Source organism: Macadamia integrifolia, chromosome 9 (genome assembly GCF_013358625.1).
Source record: "Macadamia integrifolia cultivar HAES 741 chromosome 9, SCU_Mint_v3, whole genome shotgun sequence".
NCBI lineage: Eukaryota > Viridiplantae > Streptophyta > Magnoliopsida > Proteales > Proteaceae > Macadamia > Macadamia integrifolia.
Genome location: NC_056565.1, coordinates 5647168 through 5671277, shown reverse-complemented (window position 1 = coordinate 5671277; position 24110 = coordinate 5647168). Strand labels below are relative to the sequence as shown.

Here is a 24110-nt window from a genome sequence, read left to right as displayed (position 1 = left end):
GGGGGGGGGTGGGGGATTCATCTCTCTGGTCTTGTAAAATTAATTGTTCTCAGTAAGAGATATTATCCATTGTCCAAAAGGAAAAGAAAAAGAAAAAATGTGGCAAGGTGTCAAGTCTTGATATGTATTGACAGTATCGGTACATATTAAGATCGGCCATGGAGATACAACACATAACTGGTACATACAAATAATTAGGTACAGAACTGTATCTAATCAGTATGGTTCGATATGGACCAATAAGGTTATGGTTTGCAGAAATTTAGGATTTTTTTCCCTCATTAAATGATTTGAAATTGAAAGATTTGCAGAATCTACAGTTTTTGCTGCATTTGTGATGTTGATGTCTTTGCTGTGCAGGAATCTATCTTCACACTGTCACAGAGACTAAGCTGACTGTAGATACTTCAAGAGGAGAAACTCTTCGTGTTAATGTTAGTCAATATGCTTCTATTTCTTAGAACTCCATCTGACTAATTTGTTGCATAGATTCACTATTTGTTCCTTATTTCATTTCTACAAATGGTGGCTTGCTGATAATATGTCTCATTTCGAATTCTAAGGTTTTAGGAAGCTTCACTAAATCAAGGTATTGTTAGTGGTGGCTTTGATACTATTTTGAATTAACCTTTTGGGTTGGACACTCAATATGTTATCAGAGCCACTACCAATAATACCTTCATAACACAGCCATGTGTTTGGTGCAGTGGAGGGGGAGGGGGGGGGGGGGGGAGGGAGGAACCAAGGCGACACCAGCTAGGCGACCAAGGCGTCCTGCGAGCAATGGCAGTCTGGGTGCCTGGTGACGCCTTGAAAACTATGGGTTGCATACATAACATGTCTTTGTCCATGGATTTTCAACCTCAGCCCATTTTTAAACCTCAGCCCATTTTTAAGCCGGCTCTTTGTCATGTCTCGTTTTTTGGTTTATCTTGGCTTCCGTGTGACCATTTGTTGGGGCCACATCCACAATTTCTACAACCCTTTGGTAGTAATTGATGCCCAGATATTGTTTCTTTTTCTATATTTTCACTGACTAAAAGGTAGTGGAGGCTTTATCTTCCCTGTTTACTTGTTTAGATTATTATGTTGTTGGAGAGACATGTATTTTCTGAATCTTCTTCAAAATGTTGTTTTATTCAATGCCAAAAGTGTTTCTTGTGTTTCCCTAGTGAGGAGCTTATGATTGGGAAATTTATTTTCTGTGCTTCTGCAGTTTGATGTGACTTTTCCAGCCCTTGCATGTTCCCTTCTCAGTGTTGATGCCATGGATATCAGTGGGGAGCAGCATTATGATATAGTATGTTAAGCTGGCTCTTTGTCATGTCTCATTTTTTGCTTTTGGCGTTCCTTTCTACTTCCATTCCAAGAATATATCTGTATGTAACATGTGTTATTGCAGAAACATGATATCATCAAAAAGAGAATTGACCACGTTGGCAATGTGATTGAGTCAAGATCAGATGGAATTGGTGCGCCGAAGGTCTGTACCTCTTCTTGGTTTTGATTATTAATGCTAAAGTTAATTTATAAGTAGGCTGATTTTGCTTGTGGGCAGGTGGGTAACAACTGTTTTGTCTCTTGCCAGTTTGCTTTTGTTCATCTCTAATGCTATTGGATGTACTCCTTTTTGATGACTCAAAAGTATTTAATTATAAGCTTGGTTTGAATAAAATCAGATAAGTAAACTAACAAAAAAAGAGGGGGAAGAGGAAAACAGAATGGAGATGATCGTGGTTGCATGTTTTGCTGTGACCCAAATGAGGCCCTACATAATGTGCCCATTAGACAAGCCAATTCTTTCCTCAAGGCTCAAGCTGATGCAGAGATATCTTTTATAGCCAGCTTAATTTTGATCTCTTCGTGTCACCCTGTTGAGCTTGACTCCAGTCCGACTTTGTGAAATGACTTGAGAGGTGTAGGATAAGTGGGACCTGGAAATGACGCAAATGAAATACCACTACTTTTAACGTTTTTTTACTTACTCTGTGTGATGGAGGCGGGGCTTTGCCCCTCCTTTTGGACCCAAGTGCAATTTTGATCTCTTCATGTTATGCGTCACTTAATGCTTTTGTCAAAATGGTTTACAACCTGTTGTAGTAGTTACATAAGTTGCACAGATCAACCAAATCTCTCTGATGAAATGTCTACCCCCCTCAACATGTTTATTTCTGACATGCTGAACTGATTTATATGCTTAGTGCTGCCTTATTGTAATAATAGAGGCATATTGGAGTGTGTACTAAACAGTCAAGCCCCTGTAGTAAGTTAAGCACCTATGGTATGTCAATTTCTGCATCATCCATGTGCGATAGATTGGAAGTCTGCTTTCACACTTGATTTGCACCTACTGACTGCTACTTGCTTCTTCAAGTAACTAATGGTAAACACACAAGTAAATCTCCTGTTACAACACCAGCTAAACTTGCCTTTGTCTAGGTTCCCATTATCATGTTATATTTCTTTGTGAATAGGAGATCTTGCTGGATTGGACAACCCAAGAGGGTTGGGGGGGTGAATTAGGTGATAAAGTAAAGCTTAACGATTTAAAAAACTAATCTACCAAACACTTTTGATGAACCCAAAGGAGAGGTTGTATAATAAAGGAGTGCAAAGTTAATTGAGAAGCCAAGAACCAGCCATATTAAGTTTCCACTTACCTTCTTGTGTACTCGGCTGTTTCACAAGTCACAAACCCAAAAGGTTTGTAGATGGGGGTTGAGTCGAGAAATGCCAAGACAAGATAAAACTTGAAGCTCATTGCTTATTTAGTCTACATGTTTATCCTAATGGATTTACTTTGGTACAATCTTGCAAAATATCCATGATGTTTCATGTTTTGGACAGAAAGCACGTTTTTTATTTGAATCTTTACCTCTTAGATCCTCTTTTTGTTGCTTCCAGATTGAAAGACCTTTACAAAGGCATGGTGGAAGGCTGGATCACAATGAGACCTACTGTGGTTCTTGTTTTGGAGCAGAAGTGGTATATTCTCACTTAGACTTACCTTTAATCAAATATGCTTTTTCTTAGTGTCAGGGAAATTTTGTACATTCGATTATCCGTGATCTAAAGCTTTCTATCAGCCCAGGTGTCTTATCTTTAGACAATAAACAGTGTTTATGATTCACATTAATTTGTCCTTCTATTCTGTAACTTGGTAGCCTGCAATTGCTGAACAATGGCTAAGTGTTTTTGTTACTTGGATTGGGTGTAACAAGAGAAAGTCTGCTCTAGATTGATTGATATTCTACTATATGATTTAGGTGTAGTGGTGATTTCCTATCAATAGTGAAAAGCATGTGCGTCTTTGAAAAGATGGCTCCAGCACATGTTATTATGGCAGAATCGTCAAATCAAATGAGGGGCTGTTCATTGCTTGTTTGTTGTGTTAACCTAACTGTCTTAAGGGGTCATTCTTATCAAACTTGCTGCAAATTGGCTTTTTTGTTTTGGAGCAAGAATAATTACAATCTAGCTGATAAAGGGAAGCTTTGAATCACTATGCATGGAGATTCACCTTCACAAGTGTTGGTTCAAGTTTTGAATCAGTGTAGCAGCAAATAGTATATGTGTGCGATCTCCAATCACATTCCAGAATGAACTATGAGCTTCAGTGTATGGTTTCTACACGCTACCTCTGTGGACAGAAAAACCCTCTTTATTTTGCCGAAATCCAGCAATTGAGAACCCTTCTCTGTTCATATGATTTTCTTATGCGGACCTTACAACGATCCCTTGCCCTCCCATTCAGCTCCATGTACCATCGTCTTCAAGTTTCCATCACCCACTGCAAAAACTAATTATTTATCCCAGATTCCCAGTTGAACAAGGGAAGAAGAAGACCCAAGCAAGCTGGGTGCTCTGAAGGAAGAGAATGTCTACAGATTCCCACATGCTTTCCCGAATGTGATAAATTCTACCATTTTGACCTTGAGATTGACACAATGACCCTGTTGGTTGTGATTTGAAATGCAAAACTAAAATTTTTTTATGCCCCTTGTCCTAATTAGGGTGGCCATATTAGACAAGGGTCAGTGGAAACAAGGTTACAATTTCATTTGACATTTACAGAGGGGTCATTCAGACTCTGCCTTACCCTTTTTAGTGTTTGGGGCTGTATTTCGAATCCCTAGGATGTGATGGCGGTCAAGCCTTCATTCCTTGGGCCCCATGCTGCCCTTGCATCTATTTGTATTGGGATACAACTCAATCATAGACTCCAGTGTGCCCTACTGCCCTCACTATAGCTCTCTTGGGAAATGCATCTGTAAGATAATTGGTAGATCCAAGTCTCAATTGGAATGAAATATTCCTAGAAATAGTAATTGTAGCCCTGATTATGAGACGAGCAATTCTCCATAGCTATTTGATAGGGAGTATGATGGCTAGCACAATATACCTATCAATCATGAGATTATGGACATTCATGGTAGCCAATTTATCAGGGCCAGTATGATGAAGTGGTAATTACTTCCAAGATGGAACAACCGTGTTAGTCATTCTGGAGAAGGATGGTGGAAGTTCAGGATGCTGATAGATCGAGGCCAAAATGTAGTCTGTAAGAATTTCAAGATTCACTGAAGTATATTCCGAACAACTGCCAAATAAGAAGTGGGAAAGACGAGTTAATTGAAGTCCTCGGCTACGAGAAAAATAGCTTTGAGGTACACTCCTTTCAGTTTTGGAAGCAGTTTATGAAAGAAAGTTGCAATGGTATTACTTCTCTAGCAGAAGTCAAAGTGTCGAAATGGGGAATGGGAAAATTTAAAGTGCAACTGTTTTGGGGTTCTTTCTTTTGGAAGAGCTTATATAAGTTGAACCGTTGAAGGGTTTAAGATTCTTCCTGGCATGAAATTGAAACATTTGACACTTTCAATGATAATTGTCCACACACAGCTGAATAATTCAGCAACATTAGTACATTTTACTAAATTGAAATCTCTTCATGTTGGAAACTTGGAATGTGGAGTTTAGAAAACAGAATCATCCCATCATAGTGTAAAGCAGGGATGAACAAGACAAATGGCATGATAATAGTGAACTTTGTGGCGATGGTTAACAGGCAAGTTGATACTGGTGACACCTGAGCTGAGACACCATGCTTCAATCACCATTCCCAACTGCTCTCTTCTTTTTTTTTTTTTTTTTTTTTTTTGTGGGGGGGGGGGGGTGGGGAGAAGGCGGGTTGATTCATGGCATGAGGGAGAGGGTGGTGTAGCATTGAAAATTGTAAAGGACTTGTTCATTCCTTCCTGGCCAAATTCTGAAACTGTAACTATGGCCTGCTTCCTTACTGTCCCACCTGGGCAGCTCTTTCTTCCTTTATTGGCTGCCATGCATAATACAATCTGAACCACCAAGTGGTGTTGAATCAACTGTTATTGCCATTCCATGGGGTGTTGTATTCAGATTCACATGTTCATTAGCTCTACCTCAAGTTTGGATGGAAACAGAATAAGTAAATTGGTAACTGTGTTCATTGGGATAGAACCCCCTCCCCTACAAAGAAGGGGAAAAAGTTCATTACAAGATAAAAAGGTGATTGCTTCTCAAAATGCTTCAAAAGCACTTGTTCTTGTTTTTTATTGGCTCCTTAAAGGAGACCCAGTCAAGATGTAGGTAACATGTAGGTTTTTTGCAATCCTAAGACCTAGAATAGATCAAAACTAGATGCCTCCCTTTTGAAATTATTAGGGCCTGAGTTTTAGTTGTCAGTCCAAAGGAAAATGCATCTATCATGAGGCAGTTTCTAGCATCAAAGAAGAAAGCTATTGAGCTATGCATGACCAGTTTTTTATTGTTATTATTGGCTACTTCGAATTGTTTGTTAACATGGACAAAGTCAGGGAAATCCTTTCAAATGATTTCAATATTGGACCTTGGACATATAACAGTTTCGAATTGAATCTCTTTAGCTTGTGCCCCTTAAGCCTACCTCCGAAAGGAGAAAAAGGGAGGGGTAAGAGATCCAGGGGAGGAAGGGGAGAAAAAAGACCAAAAGAAAAAATTATTGAGAAATCGTTGTAGTTTTGTTCTCCTCAACTGCCCTACGCCCCTACCCAATCAATGCCCATTGAGGTTCTAAAACTCGGGAATGGGCAAGGTTGATACCATTTCAATACCGTTCCGGAATGGCCTTGATCAGACTGTATCAGACAGATCTACCCCCCTTTTTTTAAATCTGTTTTTATTATGATTTTACCCTTGAACCATACATGTGGAACGGGATCGGAAAGGTCAGGATCAGGGTTCGGTCAAGGCCGATACCATTCCGATCTGGCCGATATTGACTGGTCCATTCCATTTTTTAGAACCATGATACCCATGTCACAGCAGAAGACAAATCGTTGATCTGTTTATTTTGTGATTCCTAATAATGTAATAATTCTTTGTTGTCATATGATTTATGATATTGTGGTCCTTGTGGAAGCTGTTTTGTTCAGTTTATTGGTTTACCTGTGAAAACCTAGATTGCAGGTGCTGAAACTTCTAATTACTGCTTTTGTATTTGGTGTCAATACTGTGTCCAGTAAACATCCGTGCGATCGTACCAAGTCATAAGATAACATGTTTCTTTTCCTTTCTTCCCCCCCTTCCTTTTTGTGGTAGTCTAATGGTAATTTCTTAGTATCTCTTTTGTTCATTTTCCCATGTTTCTTTCGCCTCATCTTGTTGCAGGCTGATGATGACTGCTGTAATTCATGTGAAGAAGTTCGAGAAGCTTACAGGAAAAAAGGATGGGCACTAACAAACACTGACTTGATTGATCAGGTAAATGGAGATATTCTATTTGACTGTTTTTTCATTTGTTTGCTTTTCATTCCCATCTTTTTCATTTTGTTTCTCACTCATGCTGAGTTTTGTGGGAATCCTAAAACCCCGAGATGTGGCTGCTCCATTTTTGGATATAGTTGTAAGTTGTGACAATGTTAGAACAAGACTAAGCAGCAACTACAGCTTAGAGAAACAAAGGGAGAAGAAGAAGGAAGAGAAGAGTAGAAAGGAGAAGAAGAATCCGTGAGTGAATAATAGGCTCAAAATTAGAAGAGCGCAAGGGATGCACCAGAGTCTATAATCCAACTGGTATGAGAGGAAGTGCAGTCATACCCGTGTGGGTGAGGGTGACAGTTGATGAAGAAGTGGAAGCGTCAAGGTGCTGAAGATGCTTCATGCTTAATTAACTGATTAATCATCTTGGGAATCAGAGCCTGATGGGCTAATACCAGATGTAGAGGTAGTGTTAGCGTAGTTAAAGGACACTGTGTCAGAACACCTATTAGTCACTGCAAAATTGTCCACTGCTGTGCCCACTCAGATGTACCATGCTTTGCCCAAAATTTATCAATTGTGTGATTGGGCTTGCCACAATGATTGCCCTGGGTTTCACTTTATTGATTAGTTTTCGTTTCTATTTAATCATGTGACTTTATGAGATGAATTAATATGAAAACTATTTGAACTCCATAGTCCTATTATCTATGTTTTGCTGGTTGTCTCGTGGCTTAAAACAATGTGTTTTCATTTAAACATGTGTCTGGTTGATGCAACTTTACAAATGTGATGAGATTAAATCATGCTTTCTGGTTTATTATTTACAGAAGTGGCTATGGAAACTTGAAAACAGTAGTATATTCTCATCCATTAACAAACATTGTATGATTGTATTATCAACTTCCTTTGTTTGCCTGGACTAGATGTTGAGGATAATTTGTGTAATTTCTTTTTCAGTGCAAGCGAGAGGGGTTCGTTCAAAAAATTAAGGAGGAAGAAGGTGAAGGATGCAACATCCATGGATTTGTGGAAGTTAATAAAGTGGCTGGAAATTTCCATTTCGCTCCTGGGAAAAGCTTTCACCTATCGAACATTCACGTGCTTGATTTACTGGCAGTTCAAGCAGAAAATTACAATGTGAGGAGCTGACCTGAACTGGGGGAATTTCTCTGTGATCCTTCTTTAAAGTTTGTTAAAGTACATGGGTGCTTCTATATTAATTTGTGTGTTTTTTTTATTATATTACAAGTTAACATTTCTTGTTTCTGTGAAACCAGATTAGCCACAAAATAAATCATCTCTCTTTTGGTGAAGAGATTCCTGGTATTGTCAATCCCCTTGATGGGTAAGAATCATCTTACTTGTTTAGTTATCTAAGTGTATCTAAGTGATTAGGATTAAGTTGTATTTTAATTTGATTGGTAAGGTTATATCAATTCTGATCCAGTGCAGAATTTTACGTGATCATAATCGTATTATACTTTCTCCAAGGGGAATCCCCCTTCAATACTTACCTTATTATGTGAAATTCGTTCATTTTTAAAAATGAATAAGAGGTTCTAATCTGCCTTTGTCTTGCTGAGAAATCGCAGCGTGTCATGGACACAGCCAACTTCATCTGGGATGTACCAATATTTCATTAAGGTGCACATTTTTCCCTGTGCTCTTTTCTTTTTGTATCCAATAGGTTAGCCATTTAGTCCCTGTAAAAGATGACAAATGGCATCCAACCTGAAAATCATGTCAGTATGTAAAGTATCATTATCATGTGAAAGAAAAATCCTTTTTAAGCAAAGGAAACTTCACGTTTCTTGGTATGCATGTGCATCCTTAGTCTGGATTGCTTTATTCTATAGTTCACGAATGGCCTTAATTTGTTCAGATTGTTCCAACAATATATACCAACAGAAGAGGGCGCAGAATCAATTCAAACCAGGTAACAAAAAAGTGGTTTGACTCGTCAACCCCGTTTCTGTTCTCTTTAGTGGATTCTATATTAAATTCCGAGGCATTCTTCATGCAGTTCTCTGTGACTGAGCATTTCAGAAGTGCAGATGGTTATCCTCAGTCCCTTCCTGGAGTTTTCTTTTTTTATGACTTCAACCCAATAAAGGTGAATGGATTCGAATTCTATATGCTTGCTTGCTTGGTTGTTAAGATGCTCATCGTTTTCACAAATTTATGCCTCTGCAGGTTTTTCTTTCTTTATTTTCCTTTTTCGAACTGCCTGTGCAGTCTTTGAGTTTGGTTAATATGTAGGATTTTTGACAGTTCTTTCATTCATACCCTCTATAAGTCATTGATAAGTCTTTTAATTAAATATTGCAGGTGACCTTCACTGAAGAAAAGGAATCACTCTTGCAGTTCCTAACTAATATCTGTGCCATTGTTGGAGGTAACACTTAAAATAGTCCACTGCTCTTGCCTAATCGGGAGAAGCATTAAGAAATATTGGTTTAATTTTTAGCTTGTAGACATCACATTATATACAGGCATACTAGCTCTACTAGATGCATTTCCCTGCTGCAGTTTACTTATAGTACTGCTTGTTGGTCAGGACCTATATCCTAAAGGATCCTTAGGGCACATTTCATCAAATCAGAAATGAAAGGGAAAGTTAGTTGGACCTCCTTGCTTGTAGTTCAATGTCTTAGATATACCATAGACCCCAACCCCATTTCTTTTGTTTCCTTTCACTGCCTAGCATGTTAATCTTTGTGTGCCAAATCACGTCCATTAGCCTAATGAAATCTAGATTTTCCTTCTGTTTTGTGGGATATCAGGTGTTTTTACAGTTTCTGGAATTGTTGATGCTTTCATCTATCATGGTCAACGTGCGATGAAGAAGAAGAAGTAGATTGGAAAGTAAAGGTGATAGAATTTCAAGAAAGTTGGACCAATTATAGGTTTTTTTGCTCTTCAGATAGAATTCTTGGGACCTAAGAGGTCCAGTTCAGATAGAGAGAAGCTTCAGCTGATTGCTGGGTGGATTGAATGGGGTTGGTAGGATGGACCCCCTTCTTCAAACTGGGAAGTCATTTCAATGTTTCTATGTTATTTGTTAGTCCCTCCTTTTCTCTGGTGTCATATTGTATTTATATAAGACAGATGAAATAGATTTCATAGTTTAAAATTTCTATCCATCAATGAGTTGAATTTAATTCAAGACTCACTTACCCTACCATTGCAGTAGTAACTCCATTAAGCCAAGGTTTTAAAAACAGGAATCGGGATCTGTATTGAGTCTAGCGGATTCCTCTCCGAATGGTTGGAATCAGCCATAACTGCCCTAACACTAGATATCAGATATGGATCGGTGGATTCAGAATCAATATATTCAAATTTTTAAATCTGTGCAATTAAGCATGAAGGCTCATCCCGATGCCACTGTCCTGTACCAAGAAGGCACAAATGTTATTTAGGTTTTTGGAAGCAGTTTTTCTTCGCCGTTTGTGCCTTAAGTTTTTGAAGGTAGTTTCCCTTCATCCATGGTGAAGGAATAAATCTTTTGGTCTAGGTGTCTTGGGATGGGCATCGGGACCTATAATTCATAGGTCTTATTATTTTTAATTCTTTCTTTTTTTTTTTTTTTTTCAAAAAAAAGATGGTCCATGATAGTGATCATAACCTCAGGCCGAAGCCGTCATATCGCAACCAGTGTTTCTACAGAACCAACAGGAAATACTAAGGCATGTCGGCTTAAACCCACAAGCAGCCGACTCGAGCGATGATGAGGCAAAGACGTGTTTTTAATCCATTAATAGTAAAGTAATACCATGGGAGGATACTAAGCCATTTTATTTTCAAGCATCCAAAGGCAGTGTTATGAACCAACTAATTCTAACAAAGCACAAATGCGACAATGAAGGGATAAACTGATACAACATATCATATAGACACAAATATTATTAGAGAATGGGTGGCAGTGTGTGGATTGTCAACCTGATTCCTGTTCTCAAATCTCATTTCCATAAGTCTTCCTTATCAACAGTCAACAAGTGAACATACAAGTCGGCCCCTCTTTATAACTTCTGGGTGTCTCCTATCTACAGATGCACTCACTACTTTTTCTTTTGTATTTATTTTCAACTTTGTAATATGAATCCTCAGGACCTCAACCCACTAATCATTTATTCCTCCAATTTACAAAATGTGAAATCCAAATAAAAATTCCCCATCCAGAACACTTCATAGGTTGACAATTCAACTCATCAGCATAAAAACTGCTTCAACTCAATACTCTAGCTCCCCATCTTTTCCTAATTCCTTCCCTGTATTTGTTTGCTTCCTTTTGCTGCATCAAAACAATCAACGATCTCATGAATATGACATCCGTGTGTCTTGTTCATTTCCATTTTTAGCTTGTCGAATGGCCTCTTGAAGCTCTATATACATGTTAACTGATGACTCAGCAAAGCAGTTGAACTGATCAAGAACACCCACCAAGCTTGATTGGAAACGATCAAAACCTGAATCCAGGTCCTGTGGTGGTTCCTCTCTCAGGGCATTGCCTGTTGCTTCGTCATTGCCAACGGCCTTCAAGGCTGACATGAATGATCGATTTGAACTCTTCCCTTGGTTTTTCTCTTGACGAGGCAAGAAGGACGTGGTCTCTGCTGCTAATGCTTTTATAGAATCTGATACATCTTTCGTTGGTAGGCCTTCAAGTTTTTCCAACCATAGACCACAGGTTAGATATATGGGAGGGCCTAGGTCCCTCAAGGATGGATCAGGTAATCTTTTTTTTCTCCTTGAAGTTTTCTGTTGAATAAATACGCATTTGTGGAGCCATCCATCTATAGCCCGCATATACGCTTTCTGTGCATTGATCCACTTTGTGAAGCTTGAAGATAGAGAGTTCAATTCATATTCCAGATAAGAGGTAGCATGTTGATGTGATTCCGAATGCAAGGACCATTTGACACTCCCATTGTTACATGCTATACGGATGATATTATACTGACGTTTGTGGTAATCAGACATCATTTCCCACATTCGACTTAACCTGCATTTAGCATGAACAAAGGAAACACATTTACCAACTGGTCAAAGCATTTAAAAAGGCAATTGAAGAATTTTGTTAACAGATGTGTTTTGAGTGCATTGATGAGAAGGTATTCAAATGTATCTTGTCTGTCTGTGTTACTTGTTAATCACATAGTTGTGATGGGTACGCCTATGTTGAGAGAGTTGGGAGAAAGAACTTGGGGATGCTAAGTACAAAGACATAAATTCAAGGCAGAACTTTCTTCTTGACTTGAATTCTTGTCAAAGAGGGCCAATGATTAGGTAATTGTCAATATCGGATTCAACATCCATTTATTTGATATGCAAATTGTCAACAAGATGGAAATACCATATTGACCAGAAAAAGGACTCAATTTTCCATATTCAATTACACATATCTAACTTTGTAAAGTGATGATTTAAGAAGTATATCATAAGATGAAATATCCCCACAAACAACATAGGCAAATAAAGTAATCTAAGGTGTATAAACATTATCATGTCCACATTATCTACTTCTAATGATGGTGTCAATGCAAGGGATAGATAAATGCACTAACAAATCATACCCTTCAATCAATTCCTCGAGTTGTGGTTGGAGCTCTTTGTCCCTTAATTCCTCAATTCTCTTTGATATCGAGTCAATCCTGTGAATTGCAACTCTAATTCTTGAGTGCAGATCCTTGACAACCGCACGAGTTTTATCAATCCTGAAAGAGTGTTCTCCATTTGACTCCAGTTGTCTAAGTAGTTTACACTTGTTGTCATACTCTCCTCTGATCATCCCACTAGCCTGAAAAAATGTTATAACCTTTAGTCAACAGAATAGGAAAAACTGTTTTAACATCTACATAAATCGGCAACATGGTGAATCTCACTAGTGGTAGTTTGAAAAGAATTACTGTAGTAGACTGTAGAATATAACAGTTTTAAAGTAGTTTGACATGTGTTATCTGGTTCCAATCATGAAACAAAGATGTTACACCTTTAAAATATCTGATGTCTTGACTCAAGACACATGAACCCCTTTTTTTTTTTCTTTTGTTTGGGTAATAGGTTTTCTCATCTTGTTTTGTTACATTAGTTAGGCAGTTTTATTACATCAACCTAGTCAGATGTATTTATATATTCTTTAGCCATAACAACAGGGGAAGAATCATCCGCAGAAGTTTCCACCTGAAAATCAGCATCAGAAGAAGCAGTTTAAAAGGAACAGCATCAACAGAAGCTTAAGCTGAAACAGACGCTGATGAAACAAAAGAAGATATGTTTTTATATATTATTCTAGCCAATATGAACTATATTTGCCACATATAATGGAGTTGTATCATCAACTTCATATACAGCAACTTGAAAGAAGAAGCTACTGGAGGACCAATAAACCAAAAGAAGTCTAAGCAAGAGCGACAGTAGGTCATTATGTCCAAATAGATGTCTGGACAACAAATTTTTGTAGTATTCCCTTATTTGGCATCAAGCAGGAGTGACAGTCAATTTATAAATAATTTCCATGTCTGACTGTGGGTCAGTCATGTCCAAATAAATGTCTGGACAATAGATTTGTGTGGTATTCCCTTATTTGGCGTCAACTGAATTGTAAATTACAATCGGGACTATTGACTAAACTGAAATTTCCTGATATACCCGAAGTGGGTAGGTTTATATCCAAGCCCATAATCTGTAGCCCAGTGTTGTGAAAATGGGCTTGCACCACCTGAAAACCCCAAAATATTCTCAAAACCTATAAAATCAAAATGAAAAGTTGCAGCCCCCTAAGACATAGTGGTCTATGGAGTATGTGTCAAAGCCAATATTTTTCCTGAAGTTTTTGAAAAATATAAAAAACTGAGAAACTGAGGGTGTTGGTTAATAGTGAGGGAGTTCTGACACATGCATATGTAGTGAACTAATGTTTACATACCTGGTTCAAAGTTATCAAATAATCTGTGATGTAGCAACAACAGATGATCCCTCTACCTCAGGGAAAATATGATTAGATTTCAGAAAAATAACCAAATCTAGTTTCGTGACTGATGTTTGCTTAATCATCTAAGTGTAGGTCATGTCATGTCAGAAACTCGAATAACTCCAACTGAAAGTCTGTATCTGAAACCCAAACGGGTTCATACTCCATACTTCATGTTCCAAAACTTGCTGATAAATGCAGCCTTCACCAGGTTCATTCACCTTGATGCATCATTTGGTTCTGGGGGCTCAAAGGGCAGTTTCCAGAGAACTAGAAGATATATTTACCAATAGCCATACTCAAAAATGAATTGGACGTCAAATTAACTGGCAGACATAGTCATCCAGGCAAGTTTATTGGATTATGCTATTTAATTTACCAAAGTAAGAAAACACAACAATGACAATTATCATCACCAGGATCAAACAAAGTTTTTACCTTGACTTCATCATAAAGCTTCCTCTCCCATGCATATAGCCTATCTAAGGTGGAGGCATGACTGCCTGAATTCATGCAAGAATTACTGAACAGATTATTGCTTTCGTCCTCAATGTGGTCTTTCGAAGCTGATCCAAGAAGATTCCTGGATGACGAGGAATGGGATGTCGTCCTATGCCATGTTAAGTACTTTACTGTTGTCACAGCAGGCTCTATGTAGATATAAACAAAGATTAAGTAAGCACCCAAAACCTTAAGAAAAGGTCAAACACGCTAAATTTTCAATTTCAATGATGAAGATAGTTTACATAGATTAAGTAACTTATGCTTCTTTGACACTAGGATATTTTTACATAAGCATCTGTCCGGGATAGTAGGCAAGGTCTGCCAAGACTTATACAACATATATATTTCTATATATGATACGGTCTTATAAGTATGTAATTGAGTATACATTAAGAGAATAATTCAATGAACGATAATATTTTGATGGGGATCTATCACACACATGCACACTTGGGAAGGCAAGCTTGACCTATGTAGCCCACATGGAGGGTTGATATCTCCAATTCAGCTGTTAAATAGGTAGGTTTAGGAGTAAGAATTGGGCAATTGTCCAATGATTAAAACTAGAAGTCACATTAAAATTTTGGGAGAATGAACTCTTTCCAGAAGCGATGCCCCAGTGTATCGATTTGTTTCGGTACCATATCAGCTGATATCAGTACTGTATTGGTTCTGTACTTAAAAAATTTTATGTATCAATTTTGTATCGTATCAACATGGCCAATCTAGATATGTATCAGCCATATTGATCCATATCGTATTGATACTTGATACCATGATTAAGATCTACTAATAGTCACATATCTGAATGCCATATAATCATAATTATCACATAAACAAATAAATTTATCAGTAATATAATTATTCCAGAGTTGCTGCATGGATCTTGGTCCATTCATGATGACAAAATCAATATTCAAGTAAATAACAGACATGACCGACAGAAAATATGGAGTAAGATATGGACATAATTTCAACAGAAACATGATAGGATAAAAGAACAGAGTATCAGAAGTAACTAATAACAGGTTTATAGTCTTGCCTTCAGGAACTTGCATTGGATCTTCACCACAAGAAAAACAGGCCTTCAGAAACATGGATGTCCTTGAGTGCCCTGCCACACCATAAGATTTCCTTGTTAGAACTTATATTCTTCACCCAAGGCAAAAGCATTATGAAGAAAACAATCCCAAGCAATATCCGGTAGCAGACACTAAAACTATGATTCTTCCCTATTCATCATCCATTCACCATGGGCCCCACAGAGTTTCAAACCTACCAAATTGAAGAACCAAAGGCAACATTTTTCACATGCAGAACTAGATCAACAAATGACGCCATGGGATTGTGAGGACTATTGTCTTGGGCAGGTATTTTGAAGGAGGGGATCATCAGCTGCTGATGGTCCAAAACTCAGCAAGTGCATCAAGTAAAACGTGGATTAAAAATAAGTGCCACATTTTTCAGACTAACGCCTCACTACCATTCACCATCTTCTATATTATTTTCATGGATAATGTAATTTTCAATCAAACAAAGTGTGTGTAAAATAAAAAGTCCTCAGGAATACAAAATTAATGAATAAAATGGCAAAAAATGCCTCACCTTCTTTCCCGGGGAATATAGGACGAAAATGAAATTTATTTGCTTCAAGCATCCGGGGAACTTCTTTTCCAGATTCCGAAGCTTTGAGGAAGAGTAATTCAACTTCTTTTATGATTGAAAGGAAGTCTTTCGGTGCAAGCTTATTTTCAGTTCCAGCATCTATCTCTGCTAATTTTTTGTCATAAATGGGAAGTGGAGCCACAGAAGCTGTGGTCCTTAATGGTGTCAAATCAGGGGACTTGGATTTATCCCCATTCAAGATTTTAGCTTCTGGAATAGGAGAGGTATTAGTTGAATGAGAATCCAATACCCTATTGCGGTTTTCAAAACTTCGAACAAGATTTTCTGTAGAAGGTTCATCAAATTCATCTTCAGATTCCTCAGATTCCATTCTTCCACTATAAGAAGATTTCTGTTCTTCGTCTTCCAGTTCAGACATTCCCTCTTCTTCCCTAGGGTGTGTAATATCATCATGACTGTCCAACCCATCATGGTTCAAACCCCTGCCATCATGAAAAGAGAACTGATTGTCTATTGAATGGGGAAGGCCAAAATAATCCCAAGGTACCTCAGGTGGAAGGGGAGGATCTTGAAAGGGTGATGTTTCAGGCCTTTCACCAGATCGAGGTGTGAGATTTTGCAGCGTACTTGAGGATGACTTTAGTGTCCTAGTTACAGGGAATGCTCTCTCTTCAACTGTTCTTGAAGAACCACCACCTGCTTTCATATAGTTTACACGAAATCGGCCGGAGAGTGGAGGAGAAGGAGTTGGAGAAAGGGTTTCTGCTGCTTCTACACGCTGTGACAGAGATGGTGAAGAGTATGAGAACTGGGAAAGAGACTTCTCTGTTAAAGCAAGTGGCTCGGGTGTTGCACTGGTGGAAGTATACAAGGAAGATTCTATTGAAGCTTCAGGCTCAACAAACTTTCGCAGTGCAGTCCCCGTATTTTTCAGTGATTGAATATATGTAACGTGAGCTGCTGCTAGCGAACATCTTCCATCAAGTGCTTGTCTAACAAACTTCTTCCTTTCACGACATAGTTGCAATGCCTTGTCTTCTTCTATTTTAGAGTTCGAGGCTCCCATATCCAAGAGAAGGCTAGTTCCCAAAAACAAAGAAGTCTCAACAAATTCAGAAAGAAACAAGAGTCCTCTATCCAAACTTCAAACACAAATTTCTCCGAAACTAAAAATCTTCCACAATGGTAAGCCGCACTTATATTTGAGTTGAACAACAGCAACAAAAGATGATCACTACCTTTATCTTTCTTTCAAGATGAAACTTCCATGATAACCCATAAACCACCAACAGAAAATTCGAGGTTCCAATTCCATTGAGCCAAATCAAGGAAGACAGGCAGAAATTTAGGTTACACTTGCCACCAAATTTCCCACTTCTCTCTTCCAATTCACATTAAGGATTCCATCCCCATAAGACATAATTTTCAGGAGTAGCAGACAACACTGCAAATAATTCTTAGAACACTTCTTTAGTTATACTGTTCTGCCTTGTTTTCACAACCATGTTAAGCAGAATGCCCAGCTAAATCACACTTAGAGCTCATCATGTTTTCCGTCTTCTGAAGCAGGTGATAAGCCAAAAATGAAGAAATCAATAAAACACCAATGAAGCCAAATAATTTACAAGCAAAGTGAGAAGTAATTTCATAAAGTACTAATCAAAAGCAGATATTAAGAAACATGGAATTCATTGGAAATAAATGGTAAAATCAGCAATTAGAAGAAAAAGAAATCAGCAATTCAATTCACCACAGAAAATGGGGAGAGAGATAAAGGGGACAAAAATATCTCAATAAGAAAAGTATTCACTATTATGTTGATTAGCTTTGGTAATGTAATGACTAGTCTTATTTGGAAACATACAGAGTTTATGCCATAAACCAAAAGATAAATATAGAAAAATTACTCAAAAAATAAAAAATTTAAAAAAATGATAAAAAATATTTAATTCTTAAACCAGATCCCAAAGAATAATCGAAAGAATCTCAGGAAGGCACAATGAAAGGAATGATTTTCCAATGAAGATTAAAAATTAATTCCCAGAAATAAAAAGTCAGAAACATTGAATAAGTTCCTCTTCTCAAACGGCACCCTCGCATATACAGTTGCAGAAAGTAAAAACAAGGAAGTTCCCAGAAAGCTTATCCCAATTTCTATACCTTTACTTCTAGAAATCCTCCCAACCAAAGCAAAGAGAGGGAGAAAAGACAGAGCTTTCTTCACGGTTTTAGAATACAATAAAATAGAAAATATCCAAGAATTCTAACCGCACGAATTCTACTTAATTTTCTAACCCAATTCCGATTTACCAACCCACGACGGATGGAAATCTAAACAAAAGAAGCAAGCTTACCTCGATTTTTTACAATTAAAAGCAACTATCAAATATCCCGACTTAAAACAACTTCAATCATCCCAAAACCCGTTCAAGAAAAGAACCCATCTCTAAGAATTCCTCAAAGACTAACGCTCCTGTGTCTTCTTGCCAAAATCGATCAAACCGCGACAGACAGAACCAGAAAATGGCAGTAATTCAAAATTCGGAGCAACCAATCAAGTCACTGATTAAAACCAAAGTAATTCAATTCAGAAGCCATTAAAAACCAAGTCCAAATCTCACTAAAACAAGATCAAATTAGCACTGCAGCATAAACATCTATACTGAAAGCTTTAGATTTTACCAAAAGTTGAAAACCCAGAAAGCCGATCATCCCAACGAATCAAAATTCAAGAACCCATCAAAATCTCAATAAAACCCAACACAAATCCCGATTAGTAAAAGCAGAATTCTCGAGAAACTGACATGTAGAAGTAAAGATGTAAAGAAGTAGTAACCTGAATTGAAGTTTGGGAAATTAAAGCAATCACCGTACCATAAAACCGTGGAATTCAGAGACGATTCCAACTTCCATGTGATTGAATCATGAAACATATAGAAAAGATATACTAAGTTGTGTTCATAGACAAATCGTCCCTCCCTTTTCCGGGCTTTTCATGCAGAAAAGCATTGAACTTGCAAACCAGAAAGAGTCAGAGGAGTGCGTCTCTGCGTGGACTGTAAGCTCTCTCTCTCTCTCTCTCTCTCTCTCTCTCTTGGTAGACTCTCTCTCTCTCTGTCTCTCTCTCTAAAAGATGGTAAGATGTAAGAAAGAAACTTCATAAGGTTTACGTTAGTGGAAAATTAAAATAGGAATTATCAGGGTAGTGCTAAAGTGAAGGAATCAATAATTTAAGAATCTCAGATTTTTCCCTTTGATTGGAATCTTTTTAGTAGAAATCAAGAGAAAAGCTATAATTCTAATCTAAGGGGTTACTTCACTTTCACGTATTTTCATATACACCGTTGGATAGGTATCTACTTGGATGCATCCATCAATGAAACAGTGCTGTTTTGACAGCTGGCCAAGGTAAAGAAGTACTAGAAGTAGAAGGGAAGAGAACATATAATTGACCCAACCATTAATGACCCAAGAACTGTTGATCTAACGATTAGACCAGTGAACCGGGAATCAGCCATCTTCTCCGGTTACTGGAGTTAGATGCTCGTCTCCAGTAGGGTAGAATTGGTATTCTGGGTAAATATTAGGGGCAAAATTGGAATTAAATTCTAAGGCGGTGCGTAGCAACCGAAGTGACGTGTTGTAACGGATATCTTCTCATATTATAATTTCCTATTTGTCATGATTGGGGTATTGATTATATTAAACCAGCCGTTGACGGATATTCCCTGTGTCAAGTGCATGCATCGTGATACCAAAATGCCCCTCAACTCAATCAAAAATTGCAGAGGGCATGTCTGCTGAGGTGGACTCCACTTGGAAGGAATATCTGGAGACCGACTTTGCCTTCTGATCAAGCTGTCTTTATCTGCCACGTGGTGATCCATCTGGTACTCATCTCCAACTTGAGAAAATTGAATATGAGAAAATGATTTATGGGAGCTGCGCCCAGATTACTTTCTTGTTTTTTGAGTGAGGGGTTGGTTACCCTTTTGATGCTTCTACGTGGGTTTTTATTGGTCCACGTATTGATGGAGGGTCGTACTCTTAGATAGAAAACTTTTTTTTATTTAACTTGTGACACTACATTGGTAGGCAGATGGTTGCAAAAGGTTTTTAATAATCAATTACATCAATTCTTGTATAGTGATCATGTTTCTCGGCACTTGTATAGAAATTTTTTTTGTTTACATATCTAGAAAAGTCTTTTCATGTTTTATTTTGAAGAGAATTTTCCTTCATCCTATATTTGTGTCTTCTCAAGCTTTGCAATAGTGGAAGCCCCATGCACTTAGACAGTCATCCATCCCCTTTTGTATGAAGTCTTTTCAATAGCCATCCCCTTCTCTCTCATAAAAGCCATTGCTTTCAACATTATCAGATACAACCTTGATCCTCTCATGGAAAGGGCATGGTGTGCCATTCAATACCCATCTTCGCCTTATCTTTATATACAATAGTACTATTACTTTAGCAAAACAATAGTAAGGTGGCCAACTACATTCAAAGAGGTTGCTGTGTTACCTTTCTTCCTTTTGCTTTTCAGTTGGCACTTTAGTTAATTTTTGCATGATTCCTCAAATACACAAAAAAAAGGAACTCTTTTGAAATTGTAGAAGCAAAGAGAATTTAAAGCACTAAAAACTCAAAACCCTTCTTTGTTTCACTCATCCTCTTTCATTTCTAACATAGGCATGCACAATAAAGTCAGAGCCGCAGTTCAATACTACAGTACATTGATAAAACAGATAAGAAAAATAGTGAAAACTAGTCCAGCAGTTTGGTACATTCATGATTCTCATAATGACCCAAATAATATCATTTTTTTTTTTTAAGTTCTAAAGATGTGATCCCACTAATCCACCTTTTGCCTAGTCCCCTGTTTCCCCACACTTGTTTATGAGTCATAGATTCCATATAGGTGTGCCCATGGCCTTCAGAGATCCAAAGGCCCCAAAGGCCAAATTCCCTTTGTTCTTTGTGGCAGGCACCCAAAAGAAGATAAAGTTTGAAACTTTAACACTTATTTTCAAGTAAGTTCCCTTCATCTTTCAATCCTTTGTTTCTTTTCATATGAGTCTTTGTCTAATACAAGGGTGTCAAAAACAGGTCCACACCAATAGGTCATATTGAACTTGAATGAAAAAGCCCAAAGAGGATTTCAAGGCAATGGTAATTAAGGTTGTTCCATTGTGATTTAGTAGTCACTGATTCAAATAAGGAAACAGTTTATCTATGAAGGGAGTGTAAGACTACATACATTATAACCCTCCTTAAACCTCATAGTAGTGGGAGTGTCAGACCTCATAGTAGTGGGAGTGTCGTGCACTAGACATGTCCTTTACATGCCAGAGAAAGAATAAGGTATTTTGATGGATTGTGAACCATATACAAGAGAACTCACATATTAAACGAGGGAAGAGAGGTGAGAGGGGACCATACCAAAATGAACCTAACTAGTAAACTACTCCAACTTGCACATAGATCACAGAATCAGTTTGCTCATTTCAGGAAGATGATCCACTTACTAATTTGATCCAAAGCTCCTAAACTTTACTTTCAAATCTCTACTAATTGAAATCATCTGATTGAATATCCAAAGAATATTTGAGAATCATGATCAATAGACACCATGTTGGGCTTTATCAAAATTGATTAATGTATTCACTTTCTCACTTGCATAAATTAATGATAAAGTCTGGTAGGTATATATATATATATATATCTGTAACTTTAACCTTTCCACTTCAAAAGAAAGCAGATCAAAGGAAAAAGGTAAAGTTTTTGATTTGGGTGAGACATGGGAGAGTGCTTTGTGATCATATCATGATTCATGAGCTTCCCCCCATGGAGCCCGTTTCACCATTAAAGAATTCCTTCACTGTTTCGATGTTGTGATTTCAGTGGCAACAGCCATAGCCCTTGTCTATATTGGTGAAGACCCTCTCTTTTGATATCAACTTTACAATGGAAAGGTGCTTCCCTCACATGAGGAATGCCCTCATTAGAAAAGTGGTGAGTTGCTAGTAGATCAATTGAATCAGTTCAAAAATCGATTCCCCTTGGTTTTGCAACTCTTAGATTTATTTATAGATCACATCTTATTTTCTTATATTAAATATTTAGGAGAAAGTTTTTCGTTGCCCAATTGATTCAACTTTTGGGTAGGTGAGTTTCATTGTTAACTCTTGCATCCCCTAGCATACGAAATCAAAAACTATCCTGCTCTAGTACATTCCAAGGATGAGATGTCATGACTTAACTGGTTCTTTAATCTCTGTGGGTGAGAGGAAACTTGGTCCAAATATTTATGTGAGCATTGACAAGAACTTTAACAAATTACATTTAAAATGTCAGATGAGTTTTCCTTCACCCACAATGAAGAGAAACTTTTGCATTCATGAGATCTAATAATTGGATAGGACTTCTGGAACAGTTATCAAGGTATTTTGAAGCTTTGTCAATATGGGATCACACTGGCTAGTGGATGGAGTTTAATTTGTCCTAAAGGGTTTGCTAACAACTTAATTAGATATTAGATTTGGATGACCACCAAATAAAAAGAAAAATCAGAACCATTGGTTATTAAGGACCATTCGATTGAGAAATGGATATGGGATTGGACTGTTCAAACAGTGATTGAGGAAGAGGTGGTAGCTCAACTGAATGGAGATCATATCTATCACATGAAGTTCATGGAAATTTCATGAAAAGAAAAAAGAAATGTAGTTCATGGGGTGTACAGAACAGAATTTCAAAAAAAAAAACTTGACCAGTCTTTTAGGCATTGGACAGATTGTGTGACATGAAAGGGTAGCCCAGTCTTTTACCAGAGGTCTACGTGGGACAAGCACAGCCCAGCCCAGCCCAAATCAAGCCCAACATGAATTCAGCTTAATTTGATCTAGTATCAAGCCCAGCCCAAGCAAAGGAAAGGACTTGACCAGGTTTTAATTTTTAGATCAATGAACACATTTCGAGCTATGTATAGTATACATTGAGAATATAGAAGCACCATCACCATTCACCACCATCTAATATTAATTCAAATAAATTTTTTTTTTGGTAAGATCCTAATCCAAATACATAGAGCCTAAGATAAAGGTAAAGTAGTTTCAGTGATTTCATCATCTCATTCCAAAACATATATCCAAAATACTACTGCCTGTGGAGCACAGTTTTCGTTGTGCTTGACATTGGGGCATGAGAGAGCCCAAGTTGTACTACCAATACATAGAATGTAGTTGGATTTGTTTGAGAACCGCGAAGGGCATTTCGGACCTCCAACATATAGGAAATGAGTAATGATAACCTTAGATTTGTGGATGAATCCTTCATCGGAGCTCAAATTTGGCCGAGCCCAAAAGACACACTCTTAAGTACTGATCAAGTCCAACGGATCTGGTGGTTGCCCTGGTTATTCTAACCCATTTGCAAAAGGAATAAATCATATCCAAAACCAAAATTCCCGTAACAGTTTGGCCCAGCAAGTAGATGCTGATGTCCATCAGTGTCCTGCCACTATGAGATTTAATGTCCTTTGGTACAATTTGTAAACCTTACTATCATTCCAGTTGATATAAGGGCATTTGAGCATAAGATTCTTCAAATCCATAGGAAAAAATAGAGGGACCATAGCTCAAATATGCTCTTATCTTGAAAGCCTTTTCAAGCTTTGGTCCTTTGCCACTTCCTATCCTATCGAACGAGGTTCTTCTATGTGGCACAACTTATTGTTAGTCTTAATAGACTTCAAAACTCACCTAATTTCAATCTGTTTATCAGTGATTAATACACTTAAGATCGATTAGATTTGCTGAATCGCAAGTTGACTTGTTAATTAATCAGCATTATTCGAAAGAAATTTGAGCGATTTGAGTTTCTGAAGCTATTTGCTGCAGGCATGAGTAACATAATTAGGCTCCTATCTAAATGGATAAGTTTCTTGGTCATATAAGAAGTTGCAACTGATTAGCAGCTTCAGGTATCTGATTAGGGTTTTAATTTTCAGCTAGACAAGTTGGTGTGCTTTTCATAGTCCACACCGTTTCGTTGCAAGTAAAGGAAATGGAGGAAAGCAAAATCACTTTTGAAAAGGAAAAAAAAAAAATGTATGTATAACATTCTTAAATTTTTTACTATATTTTGTAAATATATTTTTTAGATATATAAGTTTATTTTATTTTTCAAATCAAAGGAATTTAATTAAAAAATAAAATTTAATAATCAAATT

At 37.5% G+C, this 24110-nt stretch overlaps 2 protein-coding genes across 6 annotated transcripts in view; one reads left to right on the top strand and one right to left on the bottom strand.

Annotated features, from left to right (window-relative positions):
- Positions 1–9940, top strand: part of LOC122089323 (endoplasmic reticulum-Golgi intermediate compartment protein 3-like) — an 11916-nt gene extending 1976 nt beyond the window's left edge. The window contains exons 2-13 of the mRNA XM_042658968.1: positions 361–434; positions 1217–1300; positions 1403–1483; positions 2905–2985; positions 6682–6774; positions 7732–7911; positions 8052–8119; positions 8367–8418; positions 8657–8710; positions 8798–8887; positions 9103–9169; positions 9558–9940. Coding sequence (XP_042514902.1) covers positions 361–434; positions 1217–1300; positions 1403–1483; positions 2905–2985; positions 6682–6774; positions 7732–7911; positions 8052–8119; positions 8367–8418; positions 8657–8710; positions 8798–8887; positions 9103–9169; positions 9558–9631 — 998 coding nt within the window. The 3' untranslated portion in view covers positions 9632–9940. The remainder of the gene's footprint in view (positions 1–360; positions 435–1216; positions 1301–1402; positions 1484–2904; positions 2986–6681; positions 6775–7731; positions 7912–8051; positions 8120–8366; positions 8419–8656; positions 8711–8797; positions 8888–9102; positions 9170–9557) is intronic.
- Positions 9941–10704: 764 nt separating this feature from the next.
- LOC122089322 (protein ROLLING AND ERECT LEAF 2-like) lies at positions 10705–18987 on the bottom strand. 5 transcript variants are annotated; one of them, XM_042658964.1, is made up of 6 exons: positions 18714–18987; positions 15857–17437; positions 15294–15365; positions 14186–14397; positions 12351–12574; positions 10705–11779 (listed from the first exon to the last, which is right to left on the bottom strand). In XM_042658964.1, exons 2-6 carry the CDS (start codon positions 16941–16943, stop codon positions 11092–11094), a joined length of 2283 nt encoding a protein of 760 aa, XP_042514898.1. In that variant the 5' UTR covers positions 16944–17437; positions 18714–18987; the 3' UTR covers positions 10705–11091. The 5 variants fall into 5 exon arrangements, with proteins under 5 accessions (XP_042514898.1, XP_042514901.1, XP_042514897.1 ...); XM_042658967.1 differs by having other exon boundaries at positions 15857–17434; XM_042658963.1 differs by having other exon boundaries at positions 18752–18987.
- Between the last annotated feature and the right edge of the window lie 5123 nt (positions 18988–24110).